Source organism: Sitophilus oryzae, unplaced genomic scaffold, assembly GCF_002938485.1.
Source record: "Sitophilus oryzae breed Bouriz unplaced genomic scaffold, Soryzae_2.0 scaffold_1701_pilon_pilon, whole genome shotgun sequence".
NCBI classification, from domain to species: Eukaryota; Metazoa; Arthropoda; class Insecta; order Coleoptera; family Curculionidae; genus Sitophilus; species Sitophilus oryzae.
In genome coordinates this window covers 2,352,933-2,372,256 of record NW_022146393.1, presented here as the reverse complement: position 1 = coordinate 2,372,256, position 19,324 = coordinate 2,352,933, and the positions used below count along the sequence as shown (strand labels likewise).

Genomic DNA, 19,324 nt, shown 5'->3' with positions numbered 1-19,324 from the left:
TAAATTTTACTATAAATAATATTGTATAGTACATCTGGTCACTTCATCTGCGTGGTCTGTATTTTAATGCATGCGACAGAGATAATCATACATGACCGGTTAACAGACAGGGAGACAAAATAGAAAGCGGCATACAATGTTGCCGGTTTTTACATTTGTAGAAAAACGTGTGTAGAAAAAATAAACTATTTTAAAAACTTTTATGTATACTACTGAAATGAAGATAATATATCTAAGCTAAATATAATCTATTACAGCTGTAGTAAAATGACTAACTAATTGTGAAAAACAAATTTCCAACCGTAGATGCAACATTTTTCATAAAGGCCTACTTGTGCGGTTTGAAATTGTGATGCAAAATCCGGCAGTACCGCTTAGAAATATATCAATCCAACTTTTATCTCTTTTTAATACATTTGAGTTTCCATTACACTGTCTACATCACTGTATTACACATTAAAATCCAGACCACGCAGTTTCGATGACCAGATCGGTATATTATGGCACCTTTAATAAGCTACTTTAAAATCTTCTCTTTTCGCATAGTTTTACAAAACAAATCGTCGGTGAACTGCGATAAACTGCTAACTCCATTATTCCTAATTTTAGAGGAGAGAAAATAAACGGTACAAAAAAATATATGTACACATGTAGCAAGTATATTCACGCGTTATAGGGAGTTTTCGTTGCTTTAAAAAAATTCAACGGTACGGTTCACGGATACGTAACCATAATCGCTATTTTGACAGTTATAAAAAATTTTTCGGACTTTCGGTTCATCGGTTCATGGATACGATAACCGAAAACTGACAGCTGACTGAGAGCACAGCCCATAGCGTAGTGTTTTAATTTTTGGTTTTTGTATTGTTGTTTGATTTGAAAGTGCTTTATATGACTTTATTGGGATCGCTATATAGAATGGACAATTTAATTTTATTGGACTCTAGTGATGAATCGTATTTGGAGGATGCTATGCTGTTGGAAGGATTTGAAAACAACATCCAATATCAAGCAGAACTTTATGGGGAGTTCAACCTAGAAATATTATCTGACCAAGTGTGCAAAGCTAATTTCCGCTTTGAAAAAAAAGTAATTCCTCGATTAGTTGAAGAACTAAGAATTCCCAGCGAGTTTAACACAGATAGTCAACATAAAGTTTCCGGGCAAGATGGACTGTGTATCTTACTCAAAAGGCTAAGCTATCCCAACAGGCTTCTTGATTTAGAACCTGTCTTTGGACGATCAGTGACCGCCTTATCAAAAATAGTTGATTTTATATGATTCACGTATATGAGAACTTCGGGAATTTTCTCTCAAATTTGCAGAATGTGCCATGGTTAAATTTGGAAAGATTTAGGATGTATGCCAATGCAGTACAGCAGAAGGGTTCCCCCATCCATAACTGTTGGGCCTTTATTAATGGCACTACTAGAGGAATATGCAGACCTTCACAAAACCAAGAAGCATATTATTCAGGCCATAAGAGACACCACTGTGTAAAATACCAAGCCTTAACATGTTCCCTTACTCCCCTAACTGAAACCTCTTTTCCAGTAGCTTCTGAAAAATTCGAAACCACCACATTCTATTTGGAAGTATCTTCATAAGGATTGTTAGCCAATATTTCAGTTAGTAAAATCTGATCGTCTTCTTCTATAAACCGAACTCTATTTCTTTTAAAGTTTTTTAGCACACTATTTGAACCCATTTTTATATTAAATAATCAAAACATAAACAAAATAGAATGAGCTTAGGTTAGATCTGTATTTCTCAATAGTGTGTTCTACTGCGCTAGTGCGCATGCGTACCGCTATGTTAACGGCTTTGGCTGACGTCCCTAAAATATCGGCAGTTAGCGGTTACGTTATACGATAATCGAAATTGAAATGTCAAAGTTGTCAATTAGCGTTAACCGGAATTGTAATTTGTAAGCAACAAAACTTAACCACACCAATTCAAAACTGCCTAATATGATAATAATATGATAATATAAGATAACAATAATATTTTTGGTGAACATTAAAATTAAATATTTCGTTAAAAAGTTTATGCAAAATGATGTATCAAACGTATTATTTACTTAATATCAAAAATTGAGTTAGCAGGTTATCTTGTTTCACTGACGAAATGTAATTTTACATTTTATATAGTATAGAGATATTTTTTCTTTACAACTTCACTAAATACAATGCTATAATTTATAAAACCGCAGATTTTAATTTATCTTACCTGACAGGTGAAACGTTATGTGTAGAAGGGTCTTTAAATAATTTACATTCCGTCCAGAGTAGACTATAAATTATGAAGCGATATTACATACATGATTTTTTTTTTAAATTAACTGTTAAAATATTTATTTCGTTAGATAAATTGATATATTTATTTATATTCCGTATTAATTACATAAATAATGCTAAGCATGAATTATATTTAGATGTACAGCTAATAGATACATATTTAATCTAGTGAAGATAGTGAAAAATAATCATAACACGATTTAGTTTTACTATGAACACATTTATTTCTATTTTTTGAAAACATTTTACTTTGAAATGACATACTGACTGTATATTATTATATTTATAGATCTATATTTTATTAATATATTTTTTTTTAAATATAAAGCTATTTCTGTATACTGTTGTATCTTTCTTAAAAAAAACATGTATAAAATAAACAAAAAATGTTCTAGTTTTCTTTTAGCCCATTTTTAAGCATTTTTTGTAAACTTTCGATTTTTTCTTCTAATCGCTGATAATCTAGGGTCTGTTCCTGTTTGGTTTTGGGTCCTCGATGTCTGGAATTCGCTCTAGAACTATTTCCTAAGGGAAAATTTACATCTAATTATTTTTTTTTAAACGTCACCATAACGTCACAAAGGTATCAATTTTGACGACGTGATTGGCAATATAAAAAAGCCATTTTAGGCATATAAGCCAGTCGGTACGTCGGCGTCGTTTTAAATAGGCCTCTGTGGAAATAATTAGGGGCAAGCTGAATTATTTTTTATTTTCTTTGTTTTGATGTGCTGAATGATATATTCAATTTGCACGGTCTGTCGATCCCGGATTTGGCCGCCATTTTGAAAAAGTCGATATAAATCTACATTTTTATGGATTTTTTAAAATATCTCGGTCTGGGTGCATTGTAGAAAAAAATGCAGGTAACCAAAAATAAAGCAAATTAAATTCTCTACAAAAAAGGTTCTATTAATTATTATTCTCGTAAATTTATCAGTTCTAAAGTTATAGCAATTAACATCTAAGGCTTATTAGCGGACCATACCACAGATTAGGTATCCTATAAGTATACAGATTAAAATCTTGTCCCTAATTCGTGGTACGAAAATTGTTTTTTATGACGATGAGCAAACGAGTAAATTTTCTTTGCGCAAAAGTAAACTCCCGTTTAAACAGCGTAATAACTAGGCCGGTCACAAGGCCGGGCCGGTCAAGCGCTATGCACAGTTTTAGAGGCCATAAGTGGGCGTGCTTGTGCGCAAACTAGTAACCTAACTAGTGCGCGACTCCGAAAATTGGAACCGAACGAAAAACAATGCTTTTGACGATAAGTTTATAATCTATATAATCTGTGACCATACCAACAGGTATGGTAGGCTATTAAGATCGGCAAGAAAAACGTTTTTTTTTTAATTTCACTGAAAATGAGTTATTTGGGTCATATGTGACCTAAATACAAAATATTTTCATGGTGTCTGTCTGTCTGTCCGTCTGTAACACGATAACTCAAAAACCTCTAAACCAATTTTAACCAAATTTGGCACAAAAATACTGTGGCACCCGAGAATCTGGCCATTAGATTTTGGTGGGGTTGGGGGGTATGGGAGAGGGTTAAAAATTATAAAAAATCGAACCGAACCAAACACCAAAATTACAGTAGCTAGCGAAACGCGGTTTTCAATTTAAGATTAGGAATAATATTTGCAACAAAATTTGTAATAACATCAAAATCAGTCAAAGTCGCAGTTTTTGAGATATTCCGTGTTTCCGTATTCCGTTTTTGAGAAAATCCGTGTGTAGAACTCCAAACTCCCATCGGACGCGACCCCAGGTGGCGGATAGGGGAAATAACCGTGGACCAAAATTGGAAAAATTCCTTTACTTTGAAACTAAAAGAACTGCCTACAAACTTTTTATTAACATATTTTAGTATGGGCGGCTATACGTGCCTCCCGGTGCCAATTTTTTTTAAATACATCTTAATGTGCGCTACGTTAAATTTGATACTTGATCTATTCGAAAACAGCGCGAGACGGCAGCCGGGGTGCGGTCAATTACGCAAACCAGTTCGGGCGACTTTTAGTTTTAGTGTTTCATTATACCATTCCGAAGTAAGACACAAAGATTAGGATTAGGCCTATAGGGGAAACCACTTAAAAAAAGTGCGCCGAGTGCTGTACCGCCGGGTGGTGTAGAAACGAGCACAAGAAAAACATTAGTTAAAAAAATTAGTACTGACAAATTATTCAAATTTACATAGAATCAGTTTCTCATATTAAATGAACCACTAGAAAATATATGCTTTGTATTTAAGCGCCTGTATCTCGTTAACCTGTTCATGCACGAAATCGGTGAATAGGACCTTTTTTATAGAGAATTTAAATAGCTTTCTTTTTGGTATCTTTCAAATTTTCTGTACAGTGCACCCAGACCGAGTTATTTAAAAAAAAACATAAAAATGTTATAATTTGACAGGATTTTCCAATATGGCGGCCAAATCCGGGATCGATAAACCGTGCAAATTTAGTAAAGTATTCAACAAAGCAAAACAAAGAGCATAAGTGTTATTGCAGCTTGCCCCTAATTATTTCCACCTAAAACCACTTGTCGACTGGTCTAATAGAAGTAAAGCACTTAAAAAACCTAAGCATAAATAAAAGTACGAAATTATATTATTAACCTGGCATAAAGTGTCAAATTCAACGAGTGATATATAATTAAATACTTACAAGGTATTACCGTTGATTGAAGAAATAAGAAGATGCGCAACCTTATGATTCGCATCGTCGCAAAATGTAGCTGGCGTTACCGTCAGCCCATTAGTTAAATGCGTCAGCCCACGTCAGCCTGTCCGAGAATTCCAAGATTTAGTTTAGCTCTGCGCCGCTGCGCGCTGATTGTCATTTATAGCGCAGCGGATAAAGGATACTGTACCGTAGAAGATCGTAGTTCTGCTTTCAGTCGACAGAGTGAGTGGTTGCCAGAGACAATGTTGCCAGAACTACTGATTAAACAGTAGATTTACGGATTTTGGTACAGTACGTTAATAATACGGATTTTCTGATACGGATCATTAAACAATTTAATATAATATTATGTGATTAAACAAAGAACGGCGTCAGAGTTGGCTTGGAAATGAAGATCGCTGTTATTTCATATGTAAAAAATTATGGTAAATGTCAATATAATCGTCATTTCCAAACCAACTAAACGACTTTTTTAGACCATACGACACATTCAATACCTATAAAAGAATTTCTATTTTTGTTGTTTATTCTATGTTTTACAGGAATAAATTTTCAATACATAAACGCGGATTTTTCATCCAAAAATATTTTCGTCAAACGTATTACATATATTACACATTTTAATATGGCAACACTGTCCCTTTCAAATCCACATCGTTTTCGATATGCTTTTGTTGGCCGAATTAGAGAAAATAAGTGTTTTATGTGTTGACCGCAGAACGATTGTTGTCTCCACCGTACAGCACTTAATACGTAAGGGGAAATCAAATCAGCCTTGTCACGAATTCGCCCATTAGGTTGCGTATCTTCCCAATTATTTTTATTACTTTTAAATATTTTTATATTATTTGCAAAGTTTGAAATTGTTTAAAAAATTATTTCTGACGTTTGAAAAAAAATAGCATGTTCTATTCCAAGTAAAAATGACATTTAGTGCATAGCCACAAAAGTATCATTTTTACTCCTAATAACACAATATACTATATTTTGTGGAAAAAGAGAGACTAGAAGTCCTACAGAAAAAAAATAGTTAAATTTTTGGTTCAAATATCTTTTGTTTTTACCTGAACAACCTCTCGACTTCAAATTTCGACTTCGATTTCTTTTTGGAGTGTAAATAGGTGAATTGACAACGCTGCCAAGCATTTCCGTCTCGGTGTCCAAGTATTTGTTGGCACTACTGGCTGAACTACTCCTGCTTGTGATATTATGTCTAACACTTTTTCGACTTCTTACCCTAGGTTAATACTTGGTTAATATTACATACATAATCTTATGGGTATCCAATATATCATACAGATCCAAATGAATGAAAATAAATGACATTTTACTATATTTTAGCATTAACTTTTTATAAGTCTTTTTGGCCATTTTGCAAATTGTCCATAACTTTTTTAATTCGCGGAATAATAAAATTCTGTAATACATTCTTAAGGCATTTTTTAAGCACAACCCAGTGGCTTAATCAGTTTTTTTTCTATACTTGCTTTTTATGTCAGAAATAAAAATATATATATATTTTTTTAAATAAAAATTATAGTTGGCTATGAACGTAAAAAATATCGTTGTTTAGCCACTCTCAACGATATAAATCTGGCTATGTAAGGGTGAATGCCATCGGCATTTATACATTCCGTACATGTATATGGCATCTAGCACAATCCTATTGGTCAGATTTGAATTTTAAACCAATTAAAGTCCGATTGCCATAAGCGAGTATGGAAGGTAAGACAGTGTCATGCGCACTTACGGAATGTACCTGGTAATTATGCTTGCAGCAGAAAGTAACGCCTAGCTATAGCTAATCTTGCAGGAGTAGCTGTGGCCTCGTGACAGGCCATCGCTTCGTGAACGAGAGGTCCGTGGTTCAAGTCTCACGCCGGACCACGACTTTTTTATTTTTTTTTAAAAACCTGTAAATATTTAATAGCAATCAAAATACGGATTGCGTTGGTTTCACTCTTTTTGGTGGGGTTAGATTGAATATTTGGTGGAGTTAGTTGCGTTGGTTAAGATAGTTATTTGGTGGGGTTGATTGCGTTGGTTAGGTTAGCTATTTGATGGGGTTGGTTTGGAATTGGTTGAAATGCTCTATAACAAAGCGTTAATAGTAATGTCTAAGGTACATACCGTAAGTGCATATGGTACTGTCTTACATTCCATACTCGCATATGGCACTCGGACTTTAATTGGTTTAAATTTCAAATCTGAACAATAGAATTGCTAGGTGCCGTATACATGTACGGAATGGATAAATGTATACCGTCGCAGGAGGTAGATGTCTCGGAGGATGAACAGCTATTGTTAGAGGAGGATGGGAAATACCCTGTCCCCCCTTTAAGGTCGCGGTGATTAACCCCCCTTCCAGTCATTCTATATTCTACAAACCCCGCCGCTTCGATATAAAGAAAAAAATACCTACTATTTTTCTATTCGAAATAGATATTCGCAACTTTATATCGTTGTAAAAGACTAAAAATGGACATTTATACAACAAACATATTTCTACTCAAAATGCGTAAGAATAGAAAAACTTGATTACGCCACTGGATTGTGCTTAAAAAAGTGCATAAGAGTGTACTTTATCGTATAGTAATTGTATTATTTGGCATAATGAAAAGGGGGTTATGGGCAATTTTCAGAATGGTCGAAAATTGAAAGAGAAAATATATTGACAAGCGGGTATATGGCATTAAACATCTCCATCGACAACAGATTTTCTTTTCGTAAAATGGTCTCTCTAGTATTTACTACTTTTTTTTATCTCTCTCAAAATAAGTTAATTGCACATAATTTATTTCCTTTATACTAAAGTTCTTCGTTTGTCCGTTAGAGGGCATCAATAAAAAATAAGCCCGAACGGTAATTAAGTTAAGAATTATTATTTTTTTAAGCTTTTTGTGAGGTTTATTATCAAATATAATTTGTGATACTAACATTAAGATTCGCTATATATAGATTAGATTATTATAGCATAATAGATTTTATGCGCCTCCATAACTTAATGTGACAAAAAACATTTTTTTGGAAGTCAGCTTTTGAAAAATAATTTTATCCTCAAAAAGTAAGCACGGTGGCGGTTTTTACAAGAAAAGACACAAAAAATGTAGTAATTACTAGAGTGACCGTTTTACGAAAAGAAAGTCGGCCGTCGGCGGAATTAATATTTATACTAAAATTTATGTAGGGGTGAGGGTAGTTTTCACCCTTCTCGTATTTTTTTCTTGATTTTTGTGAACGCCAAATGTTAAAGCACTAAAGCAACTCAGAATCACATTCAAATCGGAATAACGGTTCTGAAAATATCAGAAAAAATGTGTTTATTTTTTTCAAGTTTGATACTCTCTAGCGGACAAACGAAGCAATTTTTGTATAGAGGTATATTGTGTCCAATGAATTTATTTTGGTTCCAAAAATACATATTAATTCTATGTCCACAGACTATTGGGACACCCTGTATGTAGGTAAGTGCGAAAATAATTTATACTACCATATTTTATGTTCTCATTATAGTTTTATATTTGCAAAATATCAAAAATATATCGGTCATTTTATATGTAAAATTATACAGGAAATGTGTTATCGATCATCATTTCCGTGTTCCGTGCCAACTAGACGCCCTTTTTCGATCATATTTATGCTGCTTTCTGTCATTTTTTTTTATGTCTGTCGAATTCTTTCCCGATTCATTGGACATAAACCTTAAGTTAAATGAACGCATTTGACATGATATAGCATTTAACAACAAAAAAATGTGGCTATTTTTTTCATAATCAGAATTTCATTTTAAAGATATAAAATTAGGTAAAATTAGAAACAGTTGATGTCAAAATACACATTCATGTCTAGTTAGGGTGTATTCCGTTGCTTACCTAGGTTTTATGTTCCGTTTCTATCGGTTTCCTGAAAGTGTTCTTATTATGGAACACGGTTCCTGAAAAATTCGGTTATAACTGTCACCAAACTAACCAGAGCGAGAATGCTGGTTTTTCTGGTTTTCTTTGTCAATCAATGTAATTTATGTGACAGAAATCAAGCAAATATTAGAAGTTCGAGTGAAATTCTCATTTTATTTCTAAAATTTGTAATAATATTTTGTATTTACATCCAAAAGCAATGGTGGTAGGCCAGTAAAGGTAAATAAATTTCATTAACTAAATATAACGACTTTTTAGGACCATTTAAACTTATCATGCAGCCATTGTTTCTTAAAGTCAGGAACCAGTGGCGGATCTAGGGTAAAATACGTCGTGGGTAAAGACAAAATTTGGCGCCCCCACAATTTGTTTCAGACATACTTATATTTTGCCGCCCCTGTGCCGAAATTTTACTTGTAGGTATGATGTTTGCAGAAACTAGTAACATGCCTTATGTGTGCATGCGGTGCGTGATTAGAGTTTTTACCTATTGATTTCGGACACATTTTGGAACCTCTGCGGCGCCTGGCATCGTAGGCAGGTGCCCACCTTGCCCACGCCTAGATCCGCCACTGCAGGAACATTTAAAGAAAACATGAAAAACAAGACAAGTAATCGTGAATCTTTTGTAAGCTATAAAAATATAAATATTGATTAGATTTGTTTATTTATTATTGATCTGTTTTAATATTGGACCTGCAAATCTTCCCTTGAGCTGTCTAACGAGTTTAACAGTTTATTACTTTTCAATATTATTATTATAAAGTACTTTTCAATATTAAGCTCCATTGAAATGAAGAAGCAAACGTAAAAGCAGAGAATAGGTACATTAAAAATGCATAGAAGATAAATTTTATAATAGAGGTATTGAATTTAGAAAACGACGTTTCCAGTATTTTACCAAACCGTTCCGTATCAAACCGATGTTTTTCAGGAACTGCTCTTTACCGTAGTTTACCGGTCTGGTTCGCCTGGTTTTGCAACGGAATACAGCCTAAGTATAGTTTTTACTTTATACATAACAATTCAGTGTCGATATAAACACTTTTTTAACTATCTAGTCTACGTTTCTTTCAAAAGTGTCGTTCTTAAAGTTGTAATAATATTTATGACAAGTCGTATATTATAATGAGGTGCTATTGAAATTAGGTATAATTACGAGTACCTACAATAAAAACCTACCACTAGTAGGTACCTACGAGGTATAAACTTTATATTCCCTATTCCTATTAATAGTGACTACCTGTTAATACCCGATTGTCTCTTCTTGAGCCGGATGCTTTCTCTAGAACTATCGTTATATATAGGGTGGCCTTCGGAATAACCCGGGCTTGGGCTTCTTTTGAACATCGTCCTAATGCTTTCGCTTGACGATTTTTTTTGTGGTATTTTTTTGAGATGGTCACCCACACCAATTCTAAAAAGTTTTAGTTACTTTGTTTCTAAGTTTTTTTTATAAAAATGTAATTATTTAATAAAATAAAGTTAAATCTATAGTTTTAAATGCCAATAAAATGTAGTTACTAAAAAGTAGTGGTATAACAGAAAATTAAATAAGGCCTTAAATATAATAAAAAAATAAAATATTAATATATCTTTTAAATATATTCTTAATATTTAGACTAACATCTACCACAGAACACATTTGTATCCACTGACTAGGATTTTTTTTTGTTCTTTTGTTGATATGAAATGTCAAAACGAGAAAAGGAACATAAGGACTATACCGGGTGCGTCTCAAAAGTGGCTCACTCCTATAACTTTTTTATTTTTTTCAGAAAACGAGATTTGGTATGTTAGTAAATGACATAAATTAGGATTAATTGACGTATTCAATTGTTTTTGATCACTTACTGTTTCACCGGAAATGACTATAACTTTTGATTTCTAAATGGCACCCTCGTTTTTTTTTACTTCATTCGATAGAAAATGACACTCTGAATAGAATGACATATCATATGTCAACTTTCATTTTCTCATCTGGTTTAGTTGAAATTGTAACAAGCGGTTAGTTGAAATTGTACAATTTGACTTGAAACACCAAGTGTGTGGTACCAAATTATTCGTAAAAAAATGCTTTTTCCAAATATGTTAATAATCCACCCTCGTTCCATTTGAAAAACAAATGAGGTATGATTAAAAATACAATTTGAGCATCTCTTAACCGGCCAGGACAAGACACGAAAAACACTGGACGGCCCAAACTATTTTTCCAAGGCTCCTTGATTAAAAATTAGTGTTTTTAACACGGCCATGGCACTCTGAATTGAAATTTAAAATAAGATTTTTTTTAAAGCGAAAATGTCAAAAGTTACCATATGATATTCATCATCATTCTATTCAGAGTGTCATTTTCTATCGAATAAAGTAAAAATATAGCGAGGGTGCCATTTAAAAATCAAAAGTTGAAGTCATGTCCGGTAAAACAGGAGGTGACCAAAAACAATTATCGAATAACATACCAAATCTCGTTTTTTTATCTGAAAAAAATAAAAAATATATAGGCATTGGCGTAACTACAGGGGGGCCTGGGTGTGCCGGGCCCACTCCAGGTACTGCTGAGAACCCCCCAGAGAAATCTTGAAATTTTACTGAATTATACCTCTTAGCTAAATATTAATTTTTATTTGCTTATGATGCAATTAAAATTACTGTTTCTATTCTAGTTTTGTTTAGTGTAGTATTATTTTATTTTGTTAAAAAAATGTGCCTTAGTTTTTATTTTTTTACAAAACTTGTAGGTATTTATAGGTAAACCACTGGCGAGCACGGTTTGATATCTATGTCTATTTGATGAAGTCAGCAAATCTATTGATAGAGAAATTCATGTAAACGTTTTATTAAAAAAAATATGTGTTTATTTTTTATTATTTTTTTAATTTTTCAAAAAAACAAAAACTCTAGGCCCCCCACCCTGGGCTCAACCTTAGGCCCTCCCTAGGCTGAATTGCTAGTTAGGCTAATGGTTATAGGGGTGAGCCACTTTGGAGACGCACCTAGAGACGTTCTATATTGTTCTATATAAAGACTGTCCCATAAGTCTGTCCAACGAGAGGTGCGTGACAGTCACCATTGCTGACTGACATTTTACTTCACAGGTGTATTTTCTATTATTTTTTTCTGAATGTCGTATAAAATTTCCCTGACTTAAGTCAGTATTACACTATCAAATTTCTTTGTCAAAGATTTTATTTTGTCAAAAAATTTGACAGTGTAATATGTGTGATTTTATAAAATATTGTATATTAACACTCAATTTTTTGATCAAATATTTTTTATAAAAGATCTTTGACAAAGTAATTTGATAGTGTAATACTGGCCTTGTTGAAGACACCAATTCATTTTGTTTAGTGTTTTGCATAAATACAGGGTGTTTCAAAAAACATGTGCCATCTCTCATGAGGAGATTCCTCACTTAAAAATACCATATATCATAAGACAACATAGGTCCCATCCAGCTTTGTAGCTAGAGGGGGGTAAAGTCTTAGACTTAGTTTTTTCGATTTCTTCCGAGTGCTTTTAGCGATTGGATTGAAATGCTTTGATGGAATTATTTATTTAATGTATTTTTTTAATAAATTTTATTTAAATTTATAATACTGGTGTTACAAGTGCTACCAAGGTGCTACCTAAGGCAAATGTAAGAAAAAAATAATGGTATTTAAGGTAATTACAAAAAAGACTTATTTTTTTAAAGGTTTAACATCCTGTAATTTTAAAACTATGCATTTCCGCACCTATGTTTACAGGAACTTTTTTCTGTTTTTTGATGAGGAATCAATGAGTACTTATTTAACACTTTGGGTAGTTAATAACATAAAAATGTTAAAGATTGCTATTAGACTTGAATTAATGCAAATTAATAAAGTTGTGGTTATCGCATCAAGGAGACTAAAATCGAAAAATATATCAAAAGACAAGTTCTAATCAACATTTAACGGCCTACACAGCTGTGCTCCCCAGTGATAACCCATATGCATGTCCCTAGTGAATCTGTCGATACTTTTTAGCATTAAAATATGTAGCACTTGTAGTAACTTTTACCCTCAAAATTTCATTCGAATCACTAAAAGCGTTTGGAAGAAAATTATAATAAATCGAAGAAAAAATGAGACTTTAACCCCCTGTAGCTACGAAACAAAGCAGAATCGGACCTGTGTTGATATGATAAACAAATCTTATTTTTTACGTGAGGAATCTCCCCACAAGAGATGGCACATATTTTTGGAAACACCCTGTATACATATTTTAATTAGTTCTTATTCAGTTAATGTGGTTACACACACTACTACAAGCTTGACAAGCATGCATGAACAATCTTTTTGTACAAGCAAACTGCAGCGTCTGTAGGGAAAATTTGCGCAAGCATTTTAATTGTGCAAGCCGCTAGATCATTGATTGAATTTGATTTGAATCCAGTGGCGTGCCGTATAGGGGGCACGGGGGGCGATTGCCCCCTCCGCCCTTATCTCTGACTGAGTGACGCACCCTAGTGAAATCGCAACCTCAACATAGCTCGCCCACCCCGCCCTTTTACCCACGGCACGCTACTGTTTGAATCATGCAAGCTTGGACAAACCATGCTTGCGCAAGCGAAACGGTACGTGTGTACCACGTGTATTCAGCTTGTACAAACAATTAGTTCAGTCCGTGATCGAAAATGACCTGTACGTCGCGTCGCCATCATGTCTAGCGATCTGAAAAGGAGCAATCCAGGATTATTGGAAGATTTCATTCGCGCATACGAAAATCAGCCGTGTCTTTGGCGAATTAAATCACCAGAATATCATGATAGGGTGAAGAAGGATGCAGTATTCAAAATTTTACTTAATAAGTATAGATTAATTGACAACCAAGCCGATAAGGATGCCGGTATTAAAAAGATAAATGCCTTCAGAATTCCTTCTTCTTTTTCGCGGACTTGCATGTACCGTGTCCGGCGAAGGTAAATTATGCATGGCTTGTACAAAAAAATTGTTCATGCATGCTTGTGAAGCTTGCAGCAGTGTGTGTAGCCACCTTTAGATTATTATGGCGTTGAACGTTGATATACACAATTCACGACACTTTATGTATCTCAAAATTATTTAATTTAATAATAATAAGCTAACCTTGAAGTCTGACTTAGAGCTTTATTCAATTTCGTTTTTAACGATCTTTCTGAATCTTTTACAATTTCCAGTTGTTTGGCCAATTGCATTTTATCTTGTTGTAATTTCTGAACTAACTCGTGGTGAGAACTCCTTTCTAAAACCACGCTTTTTTCTAAATTGCTTACAGCCTTTTGTAACGATAATATTTGATTTTTTGGCCTTTTTCCTAAACATTTGGATAGATTGTTAATCTCCTCTTGCAACTGGCTATTTTCTTCTATTAATTCATCGATACTATAAACGTGAAAATTGATATTTACTACAAATTCCTGTGAAAATATATTTCTTTTTAAATACTTTTTTTTAATATTAATTTGTAAAATTATCAAGGACTTTTTATTTCAAACATTACTGTGACTTTTTTGACTGACGCGTTTTTTTCGATCATACAGTACTTATGCTGTTTATCATACCGTTGCTGTAGAAAATAAATCTTTCTAGATTCGTTGTTATTATTTTTCAGTGCTAATTGTTCTTTAGTTTTAGCTAATTCCACTTCGAGTCGTCTGATAGTTCCTTGTAGGATTACAGGATCAGGTGGTCCACAATATTCAAGAGGTAGTGGATACCTGATTCTAAAAAGAAATGCTTAATACATGATATTTTAGAGACAGAATACGTGAGTTCCAGAACACTTTTTAGTTAGTCTTTATAACATTTATATTTATATTTATACAAGTCAATTTTTAATAATTCTATCAAATGAAATACAGAGTGTCTTTTGTATAAATGCAACTGGTAGTTTCGATCTGAGATTTTTGAAGCGAAGCTTCTTTACACGCTATGGGAATAAAAATTGAAGGCCCTGACACACGAAACGCGTCAGGAAAAGTGGTAAAGGTTGGAGGTTAAGACGGAGTGTCGTAACTCGGGCTCTATGTGAGCTAAACGCATGGCTGAAACTCGAAATGTAGATGTGGCTCGTCGAGATATCGAGATCAGGGCCTTTCATAATATTTTGACGCCGTTTCCTGCGCTACGAAACCCCATCATCAATAAATCAAATCAAAAATTCGTCCGATTTAAATGGAGTTTGGCATATCGATAGATTGGACCAAGGCCAAGTTGACTCGAACGAAATGTGCTGAGAACAACCAAGAGAGACCGTAAAAGTATAGAGTGGATACGACAAAAGAAATAGGTTTCTTTCACAGAGTCAAATCCCTCAAATGTCAATAGGCAGGACATCTGGAAAGTAGAACGGATAACAGATGGACTACAAAAATTACAGCATGGTACCCACGAGGAATTAAGAGACCTAGAAAATGACCGAACCATTGATGAGACCATGATATTAGGAAATTACAGGGATAACTTGGCCAACAGTAGACAACAATAGGCCCAGCTACAACGAGAGTATGTAAGGGAGGCTAAACCATAATTGAAAATGATTGAATAAGCTGAAAATGATGATGATAGAAGAAATATCGTAACAGATTTATAACCAACGTATACAGTACTGGTAATAATTTCTTCTTCAGGTTCTGGCTATAATTTAGCTTTTGACTTCTAGCCTAGTGTATATTTATATTTTTTAACGATTACCGAAATTGCCGATATAGGAGGACGAAGATATTTACTTCAACGAATCAATACATTTTACCTATAAATCGATAAACCGGTAATGCAATTCCTAAGTCGCATGGTATTTTGAATATTACATGTTTTGATGATGTTCTGTATTTGTTGATTTTGTATGATTCTATAATGATCTTAGTGTATTTTGTGTTTTAAGTGGTATTCATAACTATTATAATGTTTCTCATTTATTTTTCTCTCGCGTAAAAGTGCCTATCGTGCATCCTATATTCTGTCTTTGTAAAAACTACCCAAAAAATTACTTATCAAATTCAACTACATAAGTGAGAATAAGATATCTCTTGTTGTTATTAATAGGAGCCACGGATTTTGTGATTTTCCTTGATCTGAGTAGTTCCAAGTCCTCGAAAGTCAGCAAATCTAAACTCACACTTTCACTGGTCTAAAAAAATAAAATAAAGTTCAATGTTTGTACTCTAGGAGCAAACTATAGTCTAAGAGCTAGCAACGTTTTCGAGAAAGTATTTAAAGACGTCTGACTGACTCTTTGATATATTTTTTACTATGCTCTCTGGAAGAGCATGCGGCCCGTCTGGCTGCCGATATTCGTTGCGTTCACTACTGCGCATCGGAAGAAGATCCTATATTTTTTATAATTTAGTCCTATAAATTCTAGTCTTGAATATAAATCGAACATGTCTCCATTGCGCAGTGCGTAGAGTTTCGGACTACGAACCGAGGATTCAGAGTTCAAATGTGGTGATTCAAAAAAAAATCAAATATTTAATACTTTACTATCAGGATATAAACGAATATAAAATAAAAAAGTCTTTGCCTTGACCCGGATTCGATCTCTGAATCCTCGGTTCTTAGTCGGACACTCTACGCACTGCGCTGTGGAGACATGTTCAATTTATATTCAATACTTAGAATTTAAAGGACTAATAAAAATATAGGATTTTCTTTCAATGAGCAGTAGGGAACGCAACGTTTACCGGCAGCCAAACGGGCCGCATGCTGTTCTAGAGAGCATAGTAAAAGATATATCAAAAAGCCAGACGTCTTAAAATACCTGTTTTTCCGCCGTTGCTAGCTCTCGTACTACTATGTTAAGTCCAAAATTGCCATATTTGAGTTATACACGTCAAGTTGCTTAACTTTTTATGCTCTATTCTTTGCTCTTTCTCGTTTTATGTTATCTGTAGGAATAAGTAAAATACTCTGTTTAAAATCTGCCGGGTAATAAGTTGTTAAATCGTGTGATATATGCCTAGCAAAAATATAGAATACACGGAAAGAGCCTGATAACTACCAGCCTGCTGTCCTATAAATTAGTGCTGTCCTGTAAATTAGTGCAATGGCGCTTATCATGTTTTTCCCCAGGACCTTTTATGTTTTATGACTTAACGTAGTTTGCTTCTGGGGTACAGATGTATGTATATTTTCAAAAAAAAACTACTTACTCTAAGTAATCCGGACTTCAACATAGCCACGAAAATATCGAACTGCTTAAAGTTTCCTGTTTTTTGTGTTAAATTTTCTACATCTAAAAAATTCTCTTTCAAAATATATTAAAAGAGTATTTAAAAACGTACATGTAGCGTCGTAGCTACATTGCCATTCCTCTCCTGTATTTTTATCAGTAACCAAAATTTCCAAATTGTTATGCAAAACGTTCATTTTAAAGAGAAATTCTTGTCCGTGAAAATTATAGGTCGTTACTAAATTGGGGTCGCCCATTTTTATTTTTCCTCAAAAGTTTCACTCGACTGTGCAAAAAATACTAACAATTTTCCGACAATGTTTTGACATGTATCATAAATTGTCGGGTTAGAAAGGTTAGATTCTCAGAAAATTAATGTATAGGAGGGGAAATATTGTATACGAGTATTAAGCAAAATAAAAACACTAATACGAGTATACGAGTATTATTTTATTAATTATTCAGATCGTATGAATTAAAATAAATTAGTTTTTGAAGTAAATACGTAAATAGACAACTACGTTACTACATTATTTTTATTTCTCTTTAACTATATTTCTTCTTAAAAATCTAAAGAAATCTCTTCTCCCTTTTAGAACTTGAAAATTGCTCATTAAATATCAATTTTAATATCAATCATTTATAATACCGGATGCATCTCAAAAGTGGCTCACCCCTATAACTTATTTATTTTTTCAGGTAAAAAACGAGATTTGGTATATTATTATATGACATAAATTAGGGTTGATTGACGTATTCAGTTGTTTTTGGTCACTTCCTGTTTCACCGGAAATGACTACAACTTTTGATTTTTAAATCGCACCATCGACCTTTTTTACTTTATTCGATGGAAAATGACATTCTGAATAGAATGACATATCATATGTCAACTTTGACATTTTCTCATATGGTTTATTTAAAATTGTAACATGCGGTTCATAACGACAATTTGATTCGAAATACCAAGTGTGTGGTACCAAATTATTCGCAAAAAATGCTTTTTCCAAATACGGTAATAAGCCAGCTCGGTCACGTTGGAACCCGCTTTCAAGTAAAGTTTTCGATTTTTGGCTTATAAACTACAAACCATGCAATTGTTTGTAGTAAATTCAATTTTTTTGTAGTACTAATAATTAGCCAGAAAAAGTAAACAATTGTGCGCAATGTAATAAAGAGAAAAAATATTGTTTTAGCAAAGGTCTAAAAACCTTCAAAATCGTTTGTAGTTTTATGTAGTAGCAAAAAAAATCAATAAAAGATCCTGGGAATAATGAATTATAGTAAAATATGAAAATTAACATAGTTTGACATAATGTCTTTAGTTGTACCCAAACTACAAACGATGCAATTGATTGTAGTAAATTAATTTTTTTGTAGTACTAATAATTAGCCAGAAAAAGTAAACAATTGTGCGCAATGTAATAAAGAGAAAATATATTATTTTAACAAAGGTCTAAAAACCTTCAAAATCGTTTGTAGTTTTATGTAGTAGCAAAAAAATTCAATAAAAGACTCTTGGAATTAGTGAATTATACTAAAATTTGAAAATACTTTGAATTTACTACAATCAATTGCATCGTTTGTAGTTTGGGTACAACTAATGACATTATGTCAAACTATGTTAATTTTCATATTTTACTATAATTCACTAATTCCAGGGATCTTTTATTGAATTTTTTTGCTACTACATAAAACTACAAACGATTTTGAAGGTTTTTAGACCTATGTTAAAACAATATTTTTTCTCTTTATTACATTGCGCACAATTGCTTACTTTTTCTGGCTAATTATTAGTACTACAAAAAAATTGAATTTACTACAATCAATTGCATCGTTTGTAGTTTATAATAAGCCAAAAATCGAAAACTTTACTTGAAAGCGGGTTCCAACGTGACCGAGCTTAATAAGCCACCCTCGTTCCATTTGAAACAATTGAGATATGATTAAAAATACGATTTGGGCATCTGGCCACACTTTTTACTTTTTGTTTTGGGTACAATAAGGATAACTATTTAATTATTATTTAAAATAATTTCCGTCCGTTATTTAAAATAATAAGTCCGACTCTGGGTTTTTAAATTATTTAATCTGATTATATTCATCGCAACAATATTGATCAGTTCTAATTAACACTGAATACGGAAAATCGAGCCAATTGAAAGATTCGAATAAATAATATCCAAGTCAGCAATTTAAAGATATTATTTTTAACTTTTCTTTATAGTGAATTTGAAATCTCAGTGTA

The 19,324-nt window shown here is 33.1% G+C and overlaps 1 protein-coding gene across 1 annotated transcript; it reads right to left on the bottom strand.

The window, feature by feature from the left end:
- Nucleotides 1–61: 61 nt before the first annotated feature.
- On the bottom strand, nt 62–17,418 carry LOC115881227 (coiled-coil domain-containing protein 61-like). Its single transcript, XM_030898644.1, has 8 exons — nt 17,192–17,418; nt 17,060–17,142; nt 15,899–16,038; nt 14,471–14,632; nt 14,016–14,291; nt 10,148–10,321; nt 6,052–6,224; nt 62–2,822 (listed from the first exon to the last, which is right to left on the bottom strand). Exons 1-8 carry the CDS (start codon nt 17,334–17,336, stop codon nt 2,689–2,691), a joined length of 1,287 nt encoding a protein of 428 aa, XP_030754504.1. The 5' UTR covers nt 17,337–17,418; the 3' UTR covers nt 62–2,688.
- Nucleotides 17,419–19,324: the final 1,906 nt, after the last annotated feature.